This window comes from Arvicanthis niloticus, chromosome 10 (genome assembly GCF_011762505.2).
Source record: "Arvicanthis niloticus isolate mArvNil1 chromosome 10, mArvNil1.pat.X, whole genome shotgun sequence".
Taxonomy (NCBI): Eukaryota; Metazoa; Chordata; class Mammalia; order Rodentia; family Muridae; genus Arvicanthis; species Arvicanthis niloticus.
In genome coordinates, this window is record NC_047667.1 from 65,931,373 (window position 1) to 65,955,007 (window position 23,635).

Here is a 23,635-nt window from a genome sequence, read left to right on the forward strand (position 1 = left end):
GGAATTGTCTCCTCACCAATATCTTGTCCTGTGAGAGATTGGTGCATTGTATAAACCACGCAGAGGAAAAGGTCCACTTACAACAGTTGCTGTGTCATGCCCTCATCCACGGAGAATATTAATGGCTGTGCTTGCAGGGCAAACAGGGGAAGGTGAAAGCGTGTGGCAAGAGTGTTTGCTATAGCTTATCCTACTCTGCAGAGAACTGCTACATAATAACAAAGAAACTAGAGGTGGCAAGTCAGACAGAAACTCTTGCACCTTGAAAGCTGTTTTTAGATCCCCAGGTGTTAGCGTTTGTTTACAGAGACATTAGCATAATTCACGGACCAAAGAAAGGGAAGCAGGTGACCTGAAACCTCAAATAATCTACAGAGGGCAGAATTCCATTTATGCAAATGTCAGTAACCAGCGACTTTTGCAGAAAAGCATGCTTGCAGACTGTTGGGTCAGCAGGATCCAACCTGGTTACCACCGAAAACAGAAAAGCTGATGAGTTTAGCTAAGTCCAAACTTCTTGGAGAAAGAAAATAAATCTGCTAAATGGGTAAATCTGAACTTTTTCTTAAGACAGGGACGTGAGGGGCATGCAGTATCTGACTCTGGAATGTGAGCTCAGGGACCTGGAAAAATAGTATCATCACACTGCCTTAAAAGACAAAGGTAAATATGCCAGGTAAATAGCCCAGAAACATTTAAGAACTTTTCGATGAGTCTGCTTTGAAGGGAACTTGGACCTCGACAAGCTTATGAGAGAGTGAAACCAAGCAATAGAGATTTCAGGTACCAGTTACACGGTTTACAAGGAAGGTGCCCATTGGATATGAAAGAGGCTCGGAGCCTTGATGGAATCTCCAAGGATAAAACTGCAATCTGACCAGGTGCACTCAAAAATTGATCGTTTTTTTGAATTTAGAGAAGAGAGGTCAATAAAATACCAGGGCCAGGATGGGTCCACAGCAGAACTCGCTGTGGGTCGCTCCTTTAAAACTTTATTCCTTTAAGTAAAATATCATTAGCAGGTCAAAAAGAGAAAATCATCTGTCATCTGCTGAGGTACCAACGGTAAACACAATCCAACACTTACTGTTGGCAGTGTTTTCTTTTATGTATTTGTGTGTGTGTGTGTGTGTGTGTGTGTGTGTGTGTGTGTGTATGTAGAGGTCAGAGGACAACCTTGTCTGATGTCTTTCAGCAACACTGTCCACCTTATATTTTGAAACAAGATCTCTCACTGGACTGGAACTTGTCAAACAGGTTAGACTAGCCAGCCAGCAATCCCTGGGGATCTGCCTGTCTACATTTCTACCCATCCACCCCACTCCTCCACCTCCCACCCCACACCCCCACACCCCACCCCACCGCCATCTAAGATTACAAACCCAAACCACCACCTTCAGCTTTTTAAAAATGACTTTTTTTTGCCACTGAACTCATACTCCACTGAGTCATTTCCTAAGACAGTCAACTTGTCTTTCAAATATTTATTTGTTTGTTTGTTTATGGTTTATGGGTATTTTGTCTGCATGGATACAGGTGCACCGCATATGTGATGTGCCTTCAGAGGCTGGAATAGGACATCAGGTCCCAGGGGACTGGAGTTGCAGATGACTGTGGCCTGCAATGTGGGTCTGAGAACTGAATCTGAGTCCTCTGCAAGAGCAGAGAGTGGTCTCCTCCAGCCCGAAACAGACACAGGGTCACCTCTCCATCCTGACACCACAATTTTTACAGAGGAACTAGAAAGCTTCTTTAATATGACTTTTAAAATGATTAAATGTGACTGTACAACCTCTCAGCAATGGTGAAAGCAGTGTGAGGCTCCCTCTGTGGGTGCAGTTACCACTGGATGACACTGCTGCTGTTCTAGAAGCCCTAGTGAAGAAAAACAGAGCAAGACACCATTGCTATCTGCAGTGGCATTAGCAGAACAGGGAGGGGGTGGGGAAGGGGCTAGCAAAGTTAAGTAAGTCAGTGGAATGGAAATACCTCAGTAAATTGTTAAAATATAAAATAGATAAACCGATATAAATATCTTTGCAATAAACCAGAAACAATCAAAAAGAAAATATAGCTGGGAACAACCCAATCATAAAAGGAAAATTGTCCAGAAATGTTATTAATAAGAATCTCTTCGGGAGCGGTTATGAACCAGCTTCTTATGAATCAAGGACCTTTATTAAGGGAAATAACAAGAGTGAACACACAGGACAAACCCCAAGGCAGGCACATGTTAAAGAAGCCCAACTACTGACAAACCCCTTCCCAAGTTCAGTGCAATCCTAACCAAAACTCTGAATGGGGTGGGACAATCTTGACAATTTCAACTATGTCCCTGGAAACATAGACCAGGGAGAAGAGCTAAGAAAGGCCTGGAAAGAAGAAACCATGAGGGGGGATGCTCCCAGAGACTTGAGTTATTTACAAAGCAGAAGCCACGGAAGAAGCATCAGGCTGCAAGGATGACTGACAGCCCAGTGCCACGCAGAGGCAGCAGTGTAGGTTAAACACTCTCCAGACGGTCCAGCAGGGAGCACTTAGCCATGGTCAGTGGACTGTCTGTGAGGAGGGCTGGCTCTCCTTACCATCTCACCAAATGCTTCTGAGATGGATGATGGACTTGCAGGGTGCATCACAACACACTCTGCTAGTGCTAGGTAATGTTCATTGGCAGCCAATGTCTATCTACCATAAGCCTTTAATTTCGGCACTCAGGAGGCAGAGGCAGCAGGATCTCTGTGAGTTTGAGGCCAGTCTGGCCTTCATAACCAGTTTCAGGCCATTAGGACTATCTAACAAGATCTCATCTCAGAAAATAATAAAAATGAAAGAGCCAGACATGGAGGTGCACACCAAATTCTGTGATCCCAGAATTTGGGGAGCTGAAGCAGGAGGATGGTCTACAGTTCAAGCCAGCCTGGGATATACGAAAGAACCCTGTCTCAAAAACAAAAACAAAAACAAAAAAAAAAAAAAAAATCAGATGTAGATGTGCCTCTTAGGTGCGCTGTTCGAACCGTTCACATCAAATCCTGGGCTCAATCCCCAGAAAAAGAAAGAGAAACTAGTCATGGTGGTATATATCTGTCATCCAGCACTTGGGAGGTAAAACCAGAGGACCAGGAGCTCTGATTCAGACATAGCAAGTTTGGGGCCACTGGGGCTGCATAAGACCCTGGTTCAAACAAGGAAGAAAATTTTTTTTTTTAGATTTTTAAAGTGTGTGTGTGTGTGTGTGTGTGTGTGTATGTGTATGTTTACTATAAGCATGCAGGTGTCCTTGGAGGCCAGAAGAAGTCTTTGAATCCCCAGAACTGGAGTTACAGATAGTTGCAGGGCACCAGATATGGGTGCTGAGAACCAAAGCGAGGTCCTCTGATAGAGCAGTCAAAACTTTTAACCACCAATATATATATGAAATCAGCAGTACATCAGTATAGTTTCAGTCTATAATCTCCACTCTGGAAAACCTCCTGAGAAAATCAGTCAGACACAATGCAATGATACAAACACATTGCTTAGGAAACGGCTAAGCTAACTCTTTAACCCATGACGCTGGTACAAAAAGGAACGACACAAGCCCGAGAGACAGCAAAGACAGAAATGATTCCTTCAGAAATCGATGAACTGGGAAGCATGAAAGGAACAACGGAGTGTTCTAACAAAGCTGAAAAAGGCTGAGAAGATTCACTGGCGCTCCAGCACAGCTGATCAAAGAAAGAAAAAGATACCGGGGAGGGGCGTGTGGGAAAATGGAGCAAGAAAGGTAGGGAAAGAGAAGACAGAAACAAAGTATACAATAAGGCGAGGGGCAGGACCAGGAAAGAGGGAGGGTGCAGTGGAAGTAAAAATGTTTCATTCTCAGAGATGGAAAAGATAAAGGAGACACAAACATAAAACTATCCGGGGTGGCAGGCTACACCCAAGCACTCCACAAAAAAATGGGCAGATTCCCAGAATGCCACAAACCCTCAACGTGGACACAAGAACCAGAGCCTAAGCATGAACGGCAGAGAATACAGTCAGAAGACAGAGGTGCCTTCACAGTGTCTGCCTGTCACTGACAGTTGTCACTAGTGACAACTAGTGACTCTCATCTTCAGAACCTCTTACATTACACTGACACAGCCACAAACACAGATGGCCTCTTTTAAGGAAAGCATTAACTCAAGACTCATTAAGCAAGCCTTTAGACGAACGGCAGGCCAGGCATGGTGCAGCATAGAGATGAGCATAGGAGGCTTCCCACGAATTTGAAGCCAGTTTGTGCTATATATTGAGACTTTGTCCAAAAACAAAGCAAAATGCAAGATGCGTGGCAAGGATTGTCTTTTCTCCTGCTCGGGCTCTGGGTACGCGCTCCTGCCTCGCTGGAGTCACAAGGCACAAAGCTGAACAGATGGACAGTTCCTTACAAAAATAAAACGTGTGCCACAGGATCCAGCAAGAGCATTGCTTAGTACGCAAGTAAGGTAGAAACCTGTCGTTTAAAAGCCAGCACACAACTGTTTATACAGGCTGTGCAAGCACCTGCCAACACTCGGAACTAACTACAACACCCTTCAGTGTCAAATGTAGTGTGTGCAGATAGCAGGATACTGTCCAGTGCCCAGAGTTGTAACCTAACGCACACAAACACCCAGGTTTGATCCTTAACAGGGAGTTGTAGCCCACACCCGACCCCAATACACAAGAGGTAGAGGCAGGAGGATCAGAAGTTCAAAGTCATCTTCAGCTACATAAAAAAAAATCACAGATGGTCTAATCCTACGTGAGACCTGTCCCCAAAAGAAGGGAAGAAAAGGAGGGAGAGAAAGAAATAAACTGAGGAGCCATGAGAATACATTGAAGTCCCCGTGGTGCTTTGCCCTAGAGGAAAGAAGCCATGTGAAAAAGGTTATATACCATGAAACTCCAGCTTTACAACATTCTAGGAAAAGTGAACCATGGTGACAGTAACAAAACCAGGGGTTTGTAAGTAAGAAGAAAGATAAGTTGGCAGGACAGGGCAGTTTGAGGGAACAAATTTCTGTGTTGTACTGTAAATGACATATGTCACTACCCACTTCTCAAATCTACAAAGTATGTACTACCCCCATTGGAGCTCTGATGTAAGCTGAGGACAGTGACCAACAAGGCTGCACTGAACAGACTCCGCTGGACAAACCCACCCCCATGGTACTGGACACTGACAGAAAGCGGCACAGCCTGAACTCAGACATTAGGAAGCATCGACACTCTGCTCGGCTTTGCCCCTAACCTAAAACTACAACAAAAGTAAAGTCTTCCCACAGGGGAAAATTTTCATGCGCGAATGGGTTATTTAAAAAATGGCAGTTATTATTTTTAAATCACAAAACTCCAAGATAGCTTATCATGTAGCAAAAGACAAGGAAGACAGCCAGCCATCTATGGAAGAGACTGACTCGATGGTAAAATGCAGCCATGTAGGGAAGACACTAGCTGGCTCCCTGACAAAAATCTAGCCTTGCTTTCTTCTGCTCCAAGAGAACGCCTTGGTGTGCTGGGTGAATGGATCCCCACCCAGACAACCTCCCCAAGTTCCTCTCTCGGCCTCTGTGGCTCCAGGGAGTACTGACTGCAAACAGTTATGAGTGTGCATTAGAAAGGAGAGGGTAACTCTCTTTCTCTTCCACCTTTCTTGCTGGGCAAAAGCTTCACAGGAGGCAGGACCACTTCTGAGGACCTCTGAGGCTCTGGAGGAAGAAAGGGCACCTCATGCTGACTAGACTCCATGTGACTCAGGGACCTGGTTATCATGGGCACAGTAATTCTGCTTCCAAGCCTGTCTTCTGAGTAATACTTTCTCACTACATTGAGATAAAGAGTCCATGAGACAAGAGAAATTGACCCAAGATGAAGCCAAACTTGGAGCTCCTTCACACTGTCTCTGAAAGCTCAAGGTTCCAGAAAAGAGGGATGTTACTTGGCCAGTTTCCACCAAAGAGGAGTTATCAACTCCCCTGAATGGCCAACATGGAGAATAGACAGCAAGATCAACCCTCAGGAGCTACCAGGACAGCAAACGCTGGGCAGAACCTACTTGCTATTGTATGTATTATGGTCCTGGGATTGAACCCAGGGCCTGACAAATGCTAAACATACCACTGAGCGGGGCAGAACCTACTGGCTATTGTATGTATTATGGTCCTGGGATTGAACCCAGGGCCTGACAAATGCTAAACATACCACTGAGCGACAACCCTATCCCTGTCTTTGCCATTCTATGTGACCATATCAACTTTCCTCACAGCCCCCTCTGCTGTCAAGAAAAAGCCTAGAGGCTGGAGAGACGGCTCTGTGGTGAAGAACACCAGCTGCTCTTCCAGAGGACCTGGGTTTGATTCTCAGCACCTACATGACAGCTCACAGCCACCGATAACTCAGTTCCAAGGGATCCGACACACTCTTCTGGCCTCTGTGGGTACCAAGCATGTCGTGTAGGCGAAACACTCATGCACATAAAATAAAATTTAAAAAGTATTTAAAAAAAAAAAAAAAAAAAAGGCAGGGCCCAAATCTCTTAATGGACTTTTAACAGCTGTCACACCCCTACACCTGTTCTTCAGTCCAAGGTCAGGTCTCCCAAGTGATTTGTGGCTCTAACCATGCTATGTTCTCTCACATCCCAGGGGCAGAGACCAAGTTTGTCTACAGCCTGCAACCCTATCTCTGGCCATGCGGTCCCAGCATTCTTTGCTACTTGGCTAGCTCCCAATCCCATCTTATTAATGTTGTTGCTGTCATTATTATTATTATCATCGTGTGTTACATGCACGTGTGCATCATGGTGTACACACAGAGGTCAGAAAACAACTTGCAGAAGCTGCTTTTCTCCTTCCATCTTTCTACAAGTTCTGGGAACCAAACCCAGGTGATCAGCCATACCAGGTAAGTGCTCTACCTACTACACCATTTCCCAAGCCCAGCTACTGTTCCTCCCGAAGTCCAGCTCAGCAGCCCCACGTGATGGCTTCCTGTAATCGCATTACTCAGGAGGCTGGGGCAGGAAGGAAAACTGCTGTGAGTTCAAAGCCAGCCTGGGCTACCAAGCGATTTCACAGCCAGTGTGGAAAACTTAGCAAGATCCTGTCTCAAAATAAAAAGCAAAAGAGGTGGGTTTGGGCATCAGCCTGTCAGCCTCGAGTGTCTGACATAAGCCCGAAAAGAAAGAGGTTTAAAGAAAAACTTTGAATCTACTTTGAATCCTCAGTGCAAATTCTTTACATGGCCTTCAAGAGAAGTGAATCAAATGTTCTTGCTGCTGTCAGGGGCTGGGGACACTGTTCAGTGACAAGTCCTAAGCTCAGAGTTTCCCTGCCCAGCACCAAGAAGAAAAGCAGCCGCTGTTGGAGAAAATAAGCCACCGCTCATGTGCAAGAGCGGGAGAGACCATCCCAGGCTCGCACCGGGATTCACACTGCACACGAGTGGGAGGCAAAGCCCAGCACAGGTCACATTGTCACAGGACTGTCCTCTTGTATTGTCCCTCTCAGACACTCCCACCTACTTCCTCATTGATGGGTCATCAGAAAATCGTGGCGCCTTACCCCTGGAGACTTTGTAAACTTCATAGAAAGAGCGAAAGTGGAAACCCAAAGAAACAAGCAGGTGGAGAGCCAGTTCCCACAGGGGCAGCATAGCTGGACACTCTGTTTCCCAGGGTAGCGTGGAGAGTTTCTAGGAGAAAAAGAGACAAAATGTCATCAAAGTTAACACTGCATGTTGACCTCTTGATGTCAACTGAGTTAACTGGCACTCCCAAGGCCCCTTCACTTTTCAGGGTGACACTGACATAATCCCAACCAAAAAACCCTGTTCTGGGGATCTCACCCCTTCCTACCTTCAACATACACATGTGCATGTGTGTGCACATGTACACACACACACACAAGCATGCACACTCCCTGCTTGCATGCTTCCCGCAAGTCTTTCCCTAGATGAATCACAAAATACATCCAAGAACTCCCTTTTCTTCTGGGCACATTTATCTCCCCCTATAAAAACCAGGGAACATGATTCCTAAGGCCACAGCACTAAGCACTCTGCCTGGATGAAGTGAGAGAACCGGGTTGGGTAGAGAGTAGGGATAAGAACAGGGGGGGTCAAGTCAGGGGAGAAGCAGAGAGAGAGAGAGAGAGAGAGAGAGAGAGAGAGAGAGAGAGAGAGAGAGTACTGGGAGACACAATTGGAATCAGGTGGCAGGGGGGCACCTCTGGAACAAGCTAGAAACCTAGGACAATGCAAACTCCCAGGAACCTATGAGGATGCCCCAGCTAAGACTCCTAGCAATGGAGAATATGAAACCTTAAACAGCCACCTCCTGTAACCAAGCAAGACTTCCAATGGAGGGACTGGGACACCAACCCAGCCCTACAGGAAACCCTCAATCCACAATTTGTCCTGCCTACAAGATGTGCAGAGGTAAAGATGGAGCAGAGATTGAGGGAACAGCTAACCAATGACTGGCCGAGCTTGAAACCCATGTCATGAAATGGAGGCCACCTCTGACACTATTCATGACACTCTGCTATACTTACAGACAAGAGCCTAGCATAACTGTCATCAGAGAGACTTCACCAGCAACTAACTGAAACAGATGCAGAAACCCACAGCCAAACACAAAGTGGAGCTTGGGGAATCCTTCAGAAGACTGGAATACAGGATTGAAGGAGCCAGAGGGGTCAAGGACACCACAAGAAAACCTACAGAATCAACTAACGTGGGCCCATGGAGCTGACAGAGACTGAACTACCCACCAGAGAGCACGCATGGGACGGACCTAAGCCCTCTGTACATGTGTAACTGTTGTGTAGCTTGGTCTTCATGTGGGACTCCTTACAGTGGGAGCAGGGACTGTCTCTGACTGCTGCCTGCCTTCGAGACCCTTTCCCCTAATGATGGAGACCTTGCCCAGGATGGGGGTCTGGTTTCTCCCATTGAGTGACAGCTTCTGCTCTCTGGAGGATCCCTACTTCCTACATGTCTCCCTATTTCACTCCTGCCATCTATCCCCTACATCAGGTTTCTGAAACTCTGCAGGAACAGTGGAAGGGAAGTTTCTCTCGGTGTTTAGCGTATCTCCTGTCACAGAAGGATGGAGGCTGCACAGACGTCAGTCTCGTCTCGTGAAGAACTGTAATTGTAAAGTGTTCCTAAAAAGTGCTTCTATAATTTGAACACAAATAACCCTGTGTGTTACGGGAAATTTCTAGAAGCTCTACCTGTTCAAAGATTACTCTCTCTTGAGTAATGCCTCTTCGTGAAGGATTTACCTCTGAAGGACTCGGTTTTTATACCATTTCTTTTTGCTGCGGTCTCTGCTGTATTAAACATGAGGTGTACATATGCATGAATACATAGCACTAATAATTATCAGGAAAGCAGTAGGATTGTCTTCTCCCTCCCGCACATCTAAAATGTGGATCTGGTCCCTAGCGGTCCCTAGAGGATCTGGTCCCACAGGGGCAAATGCCAGCAAGGACTCAGCACTCAGCCATGTGCTGATTGAACCACATGGGAAGGTAGCCAGCTCCCAGATACCCACGGGGCTGGTGGATGGATTAAACTACTTAGCCCAGGGCCGGCCCTAAGCACTCTCTAGACATTGGCAGCTACTAGTTGGTGATGTAATTCATCATTAGCCTACCTAGCCGAGGCCCTGAGTGGAAGAAACCCAACTAAAAGCAACTAACCTGACCACAGCCACCCCCACCTGCTCCTCTTCTCCTCCAGAAGTCGGCAGCCCTCAGATCTTCTTTGGGGTCACTCTTCTTCCTTTTCCCATGCTCAGCCCAGGGCCCCCACCCCTTGAACAGCATGTAAATGTTCTGGGGCTTTCTGTCCAGGGTTTCCTCCCTGAATCTTCTCTTCCCATCACATAGAAATGATGCTTGAATGCCTTCTCAACGCCACTAAACCTATGCAGAGACACTTGCAGGCCCTGCGTGCTTCTTCCTCCCACCTCTCTTTTCAGCCCTTAGGACCACTTGTCATAAGTCCTATGATGTAGAAGGACCACAGCCACTCATGCATGAACTCGCGTGCACATGTGCGCGAACACACACACACTTCTTTCGTTGTTTATTTGCACTGTGCCCCCAGAAAGCCAATCAGAGTAAAGGATTTAATGACACCACACTGTCAAAGAAAATGAAAGACATACATCTGTGAATCTAACTAGATAATGTCCAAGCCCTCCACAATTCCCTAAAACAGTCCCTCAAAACTCGCAAGCTTCTATTTTTCATACTCTAAACTGGCATGTTCATTGGGAACCAAAAAGGGTCTCGCTCAAGCACACACATAGCATCTCTCATTTGTGGGGCACAGATTCAGCCCTGCAGCAGGCCAGGCTACCCAGTGGGCAGGTGTGAGCCCTGCAGCAGCTCAGTCCACACAGTGGGCAGGGGTGAGCCCTGCAGTAGCCCAGGCTACCCAGTGGGCAGATGTGAGCCCTGTAGCAGCTCAGTCCACACAGTGGGCAGGGGTGAGCCCTGCAGTAGCCCAGGCTATCCAGTGGGCAGGTGTGAGCCCTGCAGAAGCTCAGTCCACACAGTGGGCAGGGGTAAGAAGGCTAAAACCTAGTAACACAGCATGCCCTCTCCAGGAGCCAGTGTGGGGAGCACCTGCTGACCAAGTACATGAGTGTGGTGGTGCCACCAGTGAGGGGCAAAGTAGGGGGCAGGGATGGCCGGGGGTGAAGATGCATCAGGACTGAGACCAGCAACAAAGCATCAGATGCTCCTGCACAAGTGACTAAAAGATTGCTATTGATTTTCTAAAGAAACCTGAAGCTTATGAGCTAGAACATGTCTGCACTGATTAATACTGACTACCAATTTGGCAGGTTCTACGGTCACCCAGGGGACAAGTCTCCAGGAACACCTGGGAGAGAATGTCCATATTAGTTTAGCCTCTGGCTATGCCAGTGTGGGTTGTCTAGATTGGATTTCCCTCTGGCCATGCCTTTCAGAGATTATTTTGTTTAGGTTAATTGAGCTGAGAACACCTACCATAAAGGGGGCGGGGCGGCACCATTCTCTGAGCTGGGCCCTGAACTACAGAAAAAGTGACCTGAGACCTACATTCACCTCTCTCTGCTCCCTGACTGCAGATGCAGTATGACCGACCAGCTGCCTCAAGCTTCATCCACCACGGTTTCCTGGACTGTGCCCTCAAACGTGAGCCAAAAGAAACACTCTTCCTTCAGTTGCTTGTCGAGTATTTTATCACATCAATAGAAAAAGAAACCAACCCCCACTCAGTACATGCCTGCACCTGCAGATGGTACCTTCTTGACTTTAGAGGGCATTACATCCCACTAAACCCAAGCTAAAATATCCACCCAACACCACTCACAGAGTTCTAAGCCAAGCTATTTTCAGTCAGGGTCATTTGTTTTGTCATGTCCTGTCTAGACAGCCACAGACTGAAGGTCTTTCCCATAGTAGCTATGTGTCAACAGGCCCGATGGCTGGGACTTCTGCAGAGCACACATATGCATACACAGTGGCTGGGACTTCTGCAGAGCACACACATGCATGCACAGTGGCTGGGACTTCTGCTGACACATGCATGCACAGTGGCTGGGACTTCTGCTGAGTACATACATGCACAGTGGCTGGGACTTCTGCTGACACATGCATGCACAGTGGCTGGGACTTCTGCACATGCATGCACAGTGGCTGGGACTTCTGCTGACACATGCATGCACAGTGGCTGGGACTTCTTCACATGCATGCACAGTGGCTGGGACTTCTGCTGATACATGCATGCGCAATGGCTGGGACTTCTGCTGATACATGCATGCACAGTGGCTGGGACTTCTGCTGACATATGTATGCACAGTGGCTGGGACTTCTGCTGACACATGTATGCACAGTGGCTGGGACTTCTGCAGAGCACACACGTGCATGCACAGTGGCTGGGACTTCTGCAGTGTGGGACGTAAGAGCACAGATTTAGTTTTTCCTCTCTTCATAATTTCATGAATAGAAAATGTTTTTAACCAGAGATCTCGGCAGCTCCTGTCTGAGTCTTTTTCTTTCCTTTTTAGGAGCTTTCGGCTGTCTCTTAAAGCAAACACTGTAGGCTCATCCTCCACATATCTGAATTTCCAGTCTTATGCTTTGAGGCCATTGTTAACAATACTTAACACAAGCACCTTGGGGCTGCAATGGTTAATCTAGGGACTGACAAAGCCTACTATAGGACAAGGTGGGGGGATGAAGATGTGTGACACACTGGACACCAGGAGAGGCTATGTCCTCTCTGCAGTAGGGCCAGTGGGCCTTTTCACACCAGTCAGAATGGTACAGAATTTAACAATTTGTGTTAACTTTGTATAACAATTTGTGTTAAATTTCATAAAGGAGCAATTTTAAATTATTTAATTAAAATCCATTTAATATTCCCTGATCACAGCTGCACACAGATAAGAGAGATCTACATGAAAAGAGAGTCCCACTGAATATTTAATTATCTGAAGGATGAGGGAGAATTAAGTTCTACCAGCAAACTAGTCCAAGCCTCAGCCGTGGGCTGGGAATTAAACATAAACAAATGGGCAAGTCCGAAGCTCAGGACCAGGTTCCCACCTTGTAATATTGACAGATGGGAGAAACAGACAGGAAATTGATTTCATACTGCATATTAGAAAGAAGAGACCCAGGGTTGATAATGTCTTTAAAGTATCTTGGATTTATAACATCAAAGAGACCCATAGGAAAAGAATCTCAGCCATGAAATGTTGAGAACCACCAATGGCGGCTCTGTGGAATGGCTTCCACTCCCATCCTTTGTCATTTAGCGCCCACCTGCTCTCAAAGACCCTCACAGCTCTGGCTCCCTTTGCAGGATTCAGAATTTCACTCAGGGAGAAGAGACCCACACTGGGACAGAAAGTAGCCATCAATGGCCAGAAATGAGGACCTGAGTTTCTATCTCCCACCCTCTCAGGGGCAGAAACCCTGCCCAGTCCCAGGAAACAGCAAGGTACCTCCCAATTGTTCAATGTCTTCTCATTCTTCTTTGGTGCGTTTGTGCGTTTGTGCATTTGTGAGTGCATGCGTGCGTGTGCGTGTGCGTGTGCGCGTGCGCGTGCGCGTGTGCGTGTGCGTGTGTGTGTGTGTGTGTGTGTGTGTGTTTTCATCATATGAGTAGCTTTGTGTACACCCCCGGAGTAGCACTGGGTGTCTTCCTCAATACTCTCCTTAGATTTTGCAACAGCATCTCTTCCTAAACCTAGAGCTTCCCAAATTGGCTAACTGGCAGTACGTCTAGGAATCTCCACCTCCCCAGTCCCGGGATTATGGGCACATACCACTATGGCTGGCTGGTGCTGGGTGTCTGGACTCAGGCCTCAAGCTTGTGTGGCAAGCATTTCACTAAATGAGCCATCTCCCTTCCCAGTATCTAACATGAAGATGTTCCTCCACGTAGCTTCCCTACCGTTTCTCAGTAGCTCTAACCTGAAAAGAACATTGCATATTCACTGTCCTGAAAGAGTACTTATTCTCATCACAATTACAGCCTTGGGGGTGTCACCATCTACTGAAGGGGAAACCAAGGCCCAGCAAGGTCAGGAAACCTGCCTGGAGCCACACACCTGAGCAGCAGAGCCTGGACTCAGACATGCCAACCTGACTCTCTGACCTTCCCTTGGCAGCCAGGAAATTCTTCTATTTTCCCTCAAAATCTATAATGAAATAGGTCTGTCAGAATGACAAAAGATGGTATGAGCCATCTAAATGTGAACAAACTTAAATATAGGTATAATTTTAAATACTTCCTAAGGAAAGTTGAAAGCCAAGTAGATGTAATTAAAATACATATGAATGTTTACCTCAGCGACAGTCCTTCAGAGATTCATGTGGAAGGCTGAGTAAATCACACTAACGCGTGTGTCAGAGAGTTGGTGGGCCATAAACAGGAAGGCTGAGTAGAACAGAAATATTCTTAGTTCTCTATTTAGGGAAGATGAGCACCCCAGAAACCACAGTAATGAGAACGCTTGCCTGCACACTGCGGGGACGACCACAGCTTCAAGAAGAGTGAGCGAGTGGACCAACTCCGGGCCTCAGCTTCCTCTGAGGATCCAACTGGATGGAACTGTTTGCAGTTCTGTTTTCAGAATATAAATTACATGACTCCCTCCCCCTAGAAAACAAAGTCGAGGCTCATGGTGACCCCTCCAAGGCCTAACCACAGGTCTTACTCTTCTGGCCACATCCTATAAACGGAAGCCCCTTCTCCAAACCTAATGCCACCAGGACACGCAAGTGGGGGGCAAGGGGAATGGACAGACTAGAGGTAACTCCAGGACTCAGCGGAAAGTCTTCTAACACAAACTGGGGACTTCTAAACCAGCAACAGGATGTGCCAGTTCCCATGCTTGGTAACCTCCACTCCACCCCCACCCCCACCCCCACACACACCATGTGCTGGCTTTGAACAGGAGGCTTGATGTCTCTCAGGACCTATATGAGGGCAGTATGGCTTCCGCTGACATCACCCTGGGATCACCTGCATGACTAGAGTCACTGCATAACTCAGCAGGTGGTGGAGGGAGATTCTGGCTTTCTGTGTTAGCAGTCACAGTCCTCCCACAGGTAGGTGATGCTTCCCCAGCAGGGTGACGGGGTGGGATGGGGGTGGGGGGTTCCACAACAAGGAGGCTTTGGGAACTGGAGTAAATGCACCTGAGAGGAAGGCAGGGGACCCAACTCTAGCCCTCTGGAAGAGCTGTGTTTGCACTCAACCACTGAGCCACCTCTCCAGCCCCTGAAGCAAATTCTTTTTAATCCAATTGTTATAATGTTTTTTTTTTCTTTTTTTAAATCAAGCAGGAGGAAAATATTAATCCGAAAGCAAATTTTTATGCTCAGTCCTCAGTTTAGCATTCTCTGTCTTGCACAGCATACCACCAGCAATCCTCTCACCAAACATGACCCTAAGTCTTTTTATATGAGTGTTAAAGACCAGCAAAAAGGAATCAACTTTCTCAAGTCCCTAGTTCAACAAAAAATAATGATCTGATATTGCATTTCCCCCCTTGACAATTCTCAACCTATCTTACTGCTTTTTAATCAACAATAATGCATCCTCCGTATTTCAGGCTCCCAGATTAGGGAAATCTGAATGAGTCAAGTGTCTCTTACAGCAGAACACTTTACATAATTTTTATTGAAGTACACTTTTTAAAATGCAGGCTTTTAAGACATGGGCTTGCTGTTGTGGCCAGGCAGTACTCTGCCCTAACTTACTCCATATTGTTTAAAACTATTTTTTCCCAGGGCGTTGCCTCATCCTGAGACTCTGTTTTATAAGCAGCCTTGACTCCATTAGAGAAAGATGACTCTGTTCCCATGTTGTGCTCATAAATGCCACCATTTGGCCAGCACTTGGGACAGACTGATAACTTATTCCTAAAGGCAGAGAGGGTGCTGCCCTGTACCTTTATCAAAGTACATGGGGCCACATTATCGTATTAAAATCGTATCGGGAAAACCAGACCAAGAACTCCCCAAACACACCAGACATAGACAAGGGTACATCCCCTCACCTGGGCCTGGTTAGAAGACACCATCTAATACTGCCATGTGGATGGCTCCACGAGCCTGTTACCTTACCAGCCGTAGTCACCACACACCACAGAGGCTGCGGCTTGGCTCTGTCCTCACCACTCACTTATGTAGCCACTGAAATTGCTGTCTGTCCACCTGTCCTCCTCCCATCTGTCTGTCCATCTGTCCTCCTCCCATCTGTCCAGAGCTGGTTCTGCGCCTCACCTCTAAGGTCTCCGCCCTCACCTCTGTGGCCCGACTCCGCAGCTGGACCTCCAGGAGATGAGTTCAGTATCTGGTGCTCTTTGTGTCCCCATGAGCCTTCTGCTCGCCCACAGTGAGGCCTCTTTGAAGGGCTGTGGACTCTGCAGCAGCCGCCTTAACCCTTTGTAAATATTTTGTAGCCTACATACAAACAGACACAGACAGTAGACCACTGTACAGGAGTCAGAGTCTGGCTGCTGGCTCTTGCTGTGAGACTCTCCCCACCCTCAAAGGACTAAGAAGAGGCTCTCCGCTGCCACGTGGACTCTGATTCTCTTCCTGTCCGTCTGTCTCTTTGGCTGGGGCCTGAACCTTCCTTGCTGCCTCTCTGTCTGCTCATGGCATTAATGTCTCTTCTAATAAACTTCTTAGTTTCTAGTGATCTGTGTATTCTTGAACTACCCACCCAATCCAAAACTAATAGACAGACAGACTGATTGACTGACTGACTTACTGTGTGATGTATAATGAGTGACCTCAGAGTTACATCAGGAATTAAGACCGGAATGAAAGAACCTGTTTGACTAAACAAGGTATCAAGGGAAACCTAACTATGTGGCAAATCGCAGCCAGTAAAAATGGTGTTGGTTGTGAATTTATCATTATTTAATAAATTCTGTCACTATGGAAAGGCACAAATGTGTCCATCAATATTTCTAACAGCACACCAATGACACTCTGAAACCAACATGTCCCAGAACCCCCTTCTCTCCTTGTCACTAACTGCACCAGAACTGACCCCGGTCCGATCTCCACTTCCACAGCTCACCTTTGTCCAGGTTTGAGCTTCACTTAACAGCACACTCAGTGTGGGGCAGTGGACCGTGCTACCAGACAGAAGAACTGTTAAGGTTGTAGCAAGTTCAGAACCCGGATAAAACTCGCAATTGAGAACAGCAGGAGTTCGAACTAGCTCCCAACCAGATTCCTGTCCTGCAGCACAGGACTACGACAACCAGTCACATGGCATAGAGCTAGAGTTCTCCAGGCCAATGAAGTATCTAAGGGCTCCGAGTGCTTAGCCAATGAGTGTCACTTCATGCAGAGGTATTTAATCTTTGTTTCATTCTAAGTAAGTCTCATGCATCCACATCTGCCATGAATAAAGCTGTTTGGACAAGCAAGTACTGTCTCCTTCATCAAGAGATGCCTGGGGGAGACCTTTGTTGTACAGACCACCCCTAAGGCCAACACAGAAGGGTCCTCTGCAACTGGCCTTATCACAGGTCCACAGCCTGTACCCAATTCCCAGCAGCTTCTGGATACACAGGAGGATGGGAACCATAGCCTCCATCCCAACTACCGCCATTTCTCACCCAGAGAAACAGACATGGGCTGGAACCCCATCTTAGACTGTGTTTTCACTCCCCAAACACGGTACTGGCTGTGTTCTGACACACCAGCAGTAAGGCAAAAAAAAAAAAAAAAAAAAAAAAAAAAACAAAAAAAAAAAAAAAACCCACAGACCCACATGCCAGCACCAGCTTATCAACTTCTCTTTTTGAAAAAATAATCTCCTGGGTTTTGAACTTTTTTTTTTTTTAATGGTGATGTAACCCTGCCTGGGCTGGAACTTGCTATGTAGACCGGACAGGACTGGCCTGCACTGCACAGATATCCTCCGATGCTGCCTCCAGAATGCTGGGATTAAAGGCAGTCACTACAACCAGCCCAAGACTAAATTCTAACTCTGTGGCTCTGAAAAGCAATGATATATCATCCATTATTTTAAATCTTTTTTCATTTCTCTCCTTTAAAGGCACTTTTTTGTTTTGTTTGTTTTTAGACCATATCTGCTGTTACCCAGACAGCCTCTCATGATGTAACATAGTATGCCTCTGAATAGCCACAGCGTCAGAATTAGAGACACAAGCTACCATGCCGTTTATACAGTGCTGAGGACGGAACCCAGAGCTCAGTGTGTGTTCGGCAGGCACACTACTGACTGAGTCACAGCCACAGCCAAAATTCTGTACTGCACACAGACACTTGACTTATCAAATACTTTTTCTCCTTTATTCAATAGTTGGGCTTTAACTAGTTTATTCCTTCCTGGTCTGAACAAAGCTTACTTGCCTGGAGTAAACCGGAGCCAACCACCTGATTGTTTTGTATACTTTGTATCTTAACCAACTTTAGGTCCCACACAGTTTCTAATTACTTTCTTGTCAAGGTTCACAGCTATAGCGTCCTCATAAACAACCAAGTAGTGGCCCCTCTTCCTTTCTTACTTCTTTTTTTAATGTTTGGTAGATTTCACTGGGAAGCTAGCTGGTCTGGAAAACGTTGCAGTGAAAAGGACTTTAAGCTATACTCAGTTTCTCAGGACTACTCCCAACTCTTCTAGTCCTTTGTATCTTGACTGTTTATTTGAAAACCTAGAAAATCTCTTCTCAGTTTTCAAATACATCAGCATAACGCTGCTGGTTCCCTAGAGCATCCCAGGTCACCTCAGGGTGTGGACTAAAGTAGCTCCTTTTCCTTCCCTGACACTAGCTGGATAAGAAATGTCCCCCACAGGCTCATTGTTTGAACATCTGGTGCCTGACTGGGGACCCTGTTTGAGAAGGTTGTGGAACCTTTAGGAGGTGGAGCCTGGCAGGTCACCAGGTGCAGACATTGAGGTTTATAGCCAGGCCACACTTCCTGTTCATTTTCTGTCTCCTGACTATAGATACAAAGTGTCCAGCAGCCCCCAGCTCTCCTCTCCACTAATGGAATGAACCCCTAACCTACATGAGGAATAAACCCTTCTCTCTGGAAATACTTGCTGTGGGGCATATTGGTCAAAGGGATGAAAAAAGTAACTTAAACAACTGCCTTCTCTCCCCTTCCCTCTACTCCTGCCCCTCCCCCTCCCCACTCTCGCTCTCCCTTCTACTCCCTCTTATGTTGCCTCTCTTCTCATGAGAATTGGGCATGTCCTATTCTGTGAAATCTTTCTCTGATTCATCACTTTGTCTGCCCCTCAATTAGACATCACTTTCAAACATAGCTGCTTCCTTCTACAACCTAACTTTACCTTCATTGTTTGGGCTTAAAGAGTGTGTCTGTATTCCAGGCAGAGGGATTAAAGGTGTGTACTAAGGACTGAGCCACACCACAACTAGAAACAGGTTTTTTTCAGTAAACAACCCAACCTCAGGGTTCACAGTGTGATCAAATATCCCAAGATAGAACATTATTCAAATTTGAGCTTTCGTGGCACTTTGATAACTTTATTTCAGTATCATGTATAATCCCTGTATTTTTATGTCTTTTACTTATTTTTAGACTTGGTTTTGTTTTTTGGGACAGGGTCTCATGTGGCAATGGCTGCCTTGACCTCTTGATCCCCTCCTTCCAAGCAGCATCTTCCTGAGCTCTCTCCACACCCTTTAAAAAGCCTCCAAAAAGGCTTGCGGCAAGTTCGGCAGGAACCAAAAATTTTATTTCCCCAAGGCCCCATAGTATGGCTCACCTGCCCTTGGGCCACACTGACCAGTGCCTGATGGCACCAGGAGATCTTGCCAACTGCCAACCAGGGCTTTGACCTCACCTTCAGTTGGTGAATCTCCAAGAGAAAGCAAAGTAAAAAACAGGTAAAGCTTTTATCCCCAAAGAAGGGTCCAAACACCAACCCTAGCACAGACAAGTCAGTGGTGCTGGTAGCCTTGAACACTATTTAGAGAACACAGTTTGTCTTTCTGGGATGCTGTCAAACCAACATATACGCTTAAATTATTAACTGCACCTCTCGGGTTAGAACTGTCCTTAGCCAGCACATAATCCATCCTACTGAGAGAAAAATCACAGGGAACATGGGCTATGAAGAATAGAAGCGGGAAAGAGAATAGAATTCTAGGCTCAAGAGTGAAAGCCCGCAGTCCTTCAGTGCTTTCCCTGAAAGCTGTGTCCCCATAGCACTGGGGCAAATGCTTAGCTCTAAGAAGTAACAGAACACTACACTGCAAGGAGTAGACACACAGCATAACACAGAGTCAGTCCCCACAAGTAGAAGGCCGTGATCTAAAAGCAGCCAACACAACAGTTATGCACACCTAGAATCTGGGAGATGGGAGCTTGCATTAAAAACTGGTTGTCTCCCAGTCTTGCCACTGAACAGATGAGTCCAGAGAGTAGAAGGCGAAAGAGCTCTTTAAACTGAGAACTGGGGAGATGGCTCAGTGGTTAAACATTTGCTGCCCAGACTTGGGGGCCCAAATTCAGATCCACTGGTCCCACATAACATGCTCTGAGGGCCTGCAGTGCAGCTCTTCTCCAGGGAACCAGCCTAGGTTTGACTTAGAGACCCTGCCTCACTGAAGTGGGAAGTTAGGTCTCCAGTGCTCACGGATGCACATGAACACTACACGCGCGCGCACACACGCGCACACACACACACACACACACACACACACATCGAAGAAAACAGGAATCTCTGAGCTGGGCCAGAGGGTGGGGGTGGGAGTGAGGGAGGGCGGCCATGCAGGAGTCCATGCAGGAGCCCATGCAGGCGCCCTTCCTGCAGGGAGCAGCAGGGTTCTCGGTTCCCCGGACTCCGCGCCTTTGTGTCGCCGCCCTCCGGCACGCGGACACGGGAAGCGGAAACGCTCCTGCGTTTCTCCCCACGTCAGCGGCGAGCCTCCCACGACCTGCTGCGGCACCCCAGCCAGCCCCCTGCCTCCGCGCCGAGGAAGTCCTGGCGGCCTTTGCAACCGCAGGCCCCTGCGCCTCCCGCCATCCCCGCGCGAGCCCTCCCGCCTGCTCTCCACGCGCGCCCGCCGACCCCGCGCGTCCTCGCCGCCCACGTCCGCTCCTGCGCGCCCCCGCCGCACGGCTTGCCCGGTCCGGCTCACCTGAATCGCGGCGTGCAGACCTGGGCGCGTGGGAGAGAAGGCGTCCCTGCACCCCGCCGCGCGGAGCCGCGGCCCGGGAAGGACTCGCGAGCGTAGCGCGGGTCGGAGGCCGCCGGGGTGAGCGCCTGGCCTGAGATGTTGCGCCCGGCTTCCGGGACACAGGAATTGGCCGGCGCTCTGTACATTTACCGGAGCCGAATCATCACACAGGGTCCCACCAGAACCTCAGGCTTCAGGATTCTTCCGGTCCCCCAAAGGAATGAGTCTCGGGTGGGGGTGTGTACGGCCTGCCCTGCTACAGGAAGATGACTTAGGCCAGTGAAGGGCTTTTAGCAGACATTGTTAGAGCCGGGGAAATCTCTGCAAAACCGGCTTTGCACTCTCTTCACTTCCATCTTCCCCAGCACCAACTAAAACAGCCGGGCCGTGCCAGGTTGCCCAAAATAAAAACACAGGGTGCCTCGTTAATACTTTCTTGGTATTATATGGCCTTTGTTATTTGGGAGACGTAATTTTACTTTCTAACAATACCTGGGGGCTGGAGAGATGTGGCTCGATGGTAAGGGGTTTGCTGGCAAATGTGAGCATCTGAGTTTAATCCCCACACCCAAGTAAAGGGCCTGGCATAGCTGGTGTGCCTGTAACCCCATCAAAGAAGGTAGGGACTCAATGGAAGCCCCAGACCCTGGCCAGCTATCTCAGTCTAAACAGGAAGCCTCCAATTCAGCTAGAGACCCAGCGCCACCGAAATGGGGTCAGGAAAGAGGAAGATTTGAAAAACCTTGCTCTGGCCCCTTCAGGAAAGGACCCAACATGCATACAACATACATGTCCTGTTTATCTGTAATAACAGTGTGTCTTGGTGCCCGACAAGTCTGGCCACTGTAATAAATTCCAGGGTTTGGCACAGAAGGTGCCAAAGTGTAAGCTCTGCTCAGGGACAGTCAGACCCAGGCGGGGGAATGAGTGGCTATCTTCTGTGTCATTTCTAAATAGCCTATTACGGTGGGTTCAGTGTCATTTAAACCTCTTTTCTACATGTGCACAGTGTACATCTAAAGACACAAAATAAAGGCAGGTTTGGGTAATGTAAATCAGAAACATCTACGTAAGAAAAAATACCCCAGGCTTGTGACCCAGCTATACTGCCAAGGCAGGAGTATCCCAAGTTCAAAACCAGGGCTACAAAGTGATTTCAAGGCCAGCCTGAGCAGTTTTGTCATTGCCAGAGGAGACCCAGCTCGGTGGCGGAACCTCGCCTCACATGCAGAACACCCACAATAACAAAACACAAAGCAAGGCTAAGCAGTGAGGTGACGACCGAGCTGTCGGGAATAATCCAAGTGTTACTTCTTACTATGTGTAGATTTAAAACAGTTGATGGAAACGTTAGAATCCAATTGCACATGGACAAGGGGCTTGAGTGTGGGAATGCATTTTGATAAACTTATCTTACATTCTAAGAGACTGGAAGCTTTGCTGGGCCTCTCAGCCAAAGTTAATAATATACATTGAGGTCGCTCAAGACTACTGTGTAATCAGCCTGTTTGTTTAACCTGCCTTTAAGAGAACAATGTAACAATGGACTTTACTGGTCTTAGGTTTCCCATGTAACTAACTTTCACGATCTAAACTAATACATAGCTATAAGCTTCTATTATGTGCTCCCCCATGCCATGAGCCCAGCGTCATGTGTTTGTGCTCTAATAATTATTTTCTGAAAACATAAAAAAGAGAGATTTAGAGCAGTCTTATTAAATGAACATTCACTGTAAATGTTGAACACAACATTCTGATGTTGCTTATTTGCTCTTTGTGATGGGGCCAGTTGGTGTCCGTGACTTAATCTCTTGTAAAATCTGTTAAAGGTTTCTGTGGCATTCCTCCTTACTTCCCCACGGGATACCTTTCTCTGCTGCTCAATAAATACAGAGCAAAGCCCCTTGTTAGGGACAGACACTCAGGGCTACGCTCACATGACAGCCTTAGACAGAGCACAGATTCAGACTCAACAACAGACAGGATGGAAGATACGGGAGCACGGAGCACGAGGTAGAGAATTCAAATCGAGACTTGCTCTTGGTTAAATAAAACCAAAGAGAAGTGGTCTGTTCCTTAATGTGACATTTTGGTGCCCATGTGGAGGATCTTTAATGCCTGTCATTGTATCAACAGTCCACTTTCGGGGAAAAAAAAAAGGAGGAAGAAAGTCAAATGTTAAAAGTAATCTGACCATTTATGAGAGATTTTAAATTCCAAGTTACATACTGTATGTTTCCAGATGTTATTTCCTCCCCTTCTTAGTACTGGAAATACCCCCATGCATTGTTTCCACGTGTTTCTATGCATTTGATTATTTCTGTTGAATTTCACTTGATTTTGATCTAGGGGTCCCTTTGGTCTTTCATTAGTTCTCACCATGTAAATTTAAATCTAAATCTTCTAATAAAAATTTGGCAAGAACTAGCTGGGCGGTGGTGGCACTTGCCTTTATCTCAGCACTTAGGAAGCTGAGGCAGGCAGATCTCTGAGTTTGAGGCCAGCCTGGTCTACAGAGCAAGTTCCAGGACAGCCAGGGATACACAGGAGAAACCCTGTCTCAAAATTCAAAACAATGGGGCTAGAGAGATGGCTCAGAGGTTAAAAGCACTGACTGCTCTTCCAAAGGACTAGAGTTCAATTCCCAGCACCACATGGCGCTCACTACTGTCTATAACTCCACGATCTGAACTAGTCACATAAGCATACATGCAGACGGAACACCAATGTATCTAAGAGTATAAATAAATAAATAGTTTTAAAATTGGCAAAAAAAAAAAAAAAGTTAAAAATTGTTAATAAAAAGGACTGCGGATACAGCTGTGTCTCCTTTCCTAATGTGTGTGAAAGTTCAATGGGAAAGTGCTTACTAGTGTGTACAAGACGCTGAGTTCAAGCCCTAGAAAA

General features: G+C 47.0%; 1 protein-coding gene across 3 annotated transcripts in view; it reads right to left on the reverse strand.

Annotated features, from left to right (window-relative positions):
* The window catches only part of Hhat (hedgehog acyltransferase), a 249,454-nt gene extending 228,641 nt beyond the window's left edge, over positions 1-20,813 (reverse strand). Inside the window, exons 1-4 of one of the 3 annotated variants that reach the window (XM_076941633.1) lie at positions 20,690-20,797; positions 14,040-14,181; positions 13,868-13,959; positions 7,572-7,701 (exon numbers count right to left, since the gene is read on the reverse strand). In XM_076941633.1, coding sequence (XP_076797748.1) covers positions 7,572-7,662 — 91 coding nt within the window. In that variant the 5' untranslated portion in view covers positions 7,663-7,701; positions 13,868-13,959; positions 14,040-14,181; positions 20,690-20,797. Of the gene's footprint in view, positions 1-7,571; positions 7,702-13,867; positions 13,960-14,039; positions 14,182-20,689 lie in introns of all 3 variants that reach the window. The other 2 variants (XM_076941634.1, XM_034513689.2) reach the window with 2 other exon arrangements.
* Between the last annotated feature and the right edge of the window lie 2,822 nt (positions 20,814-23,635).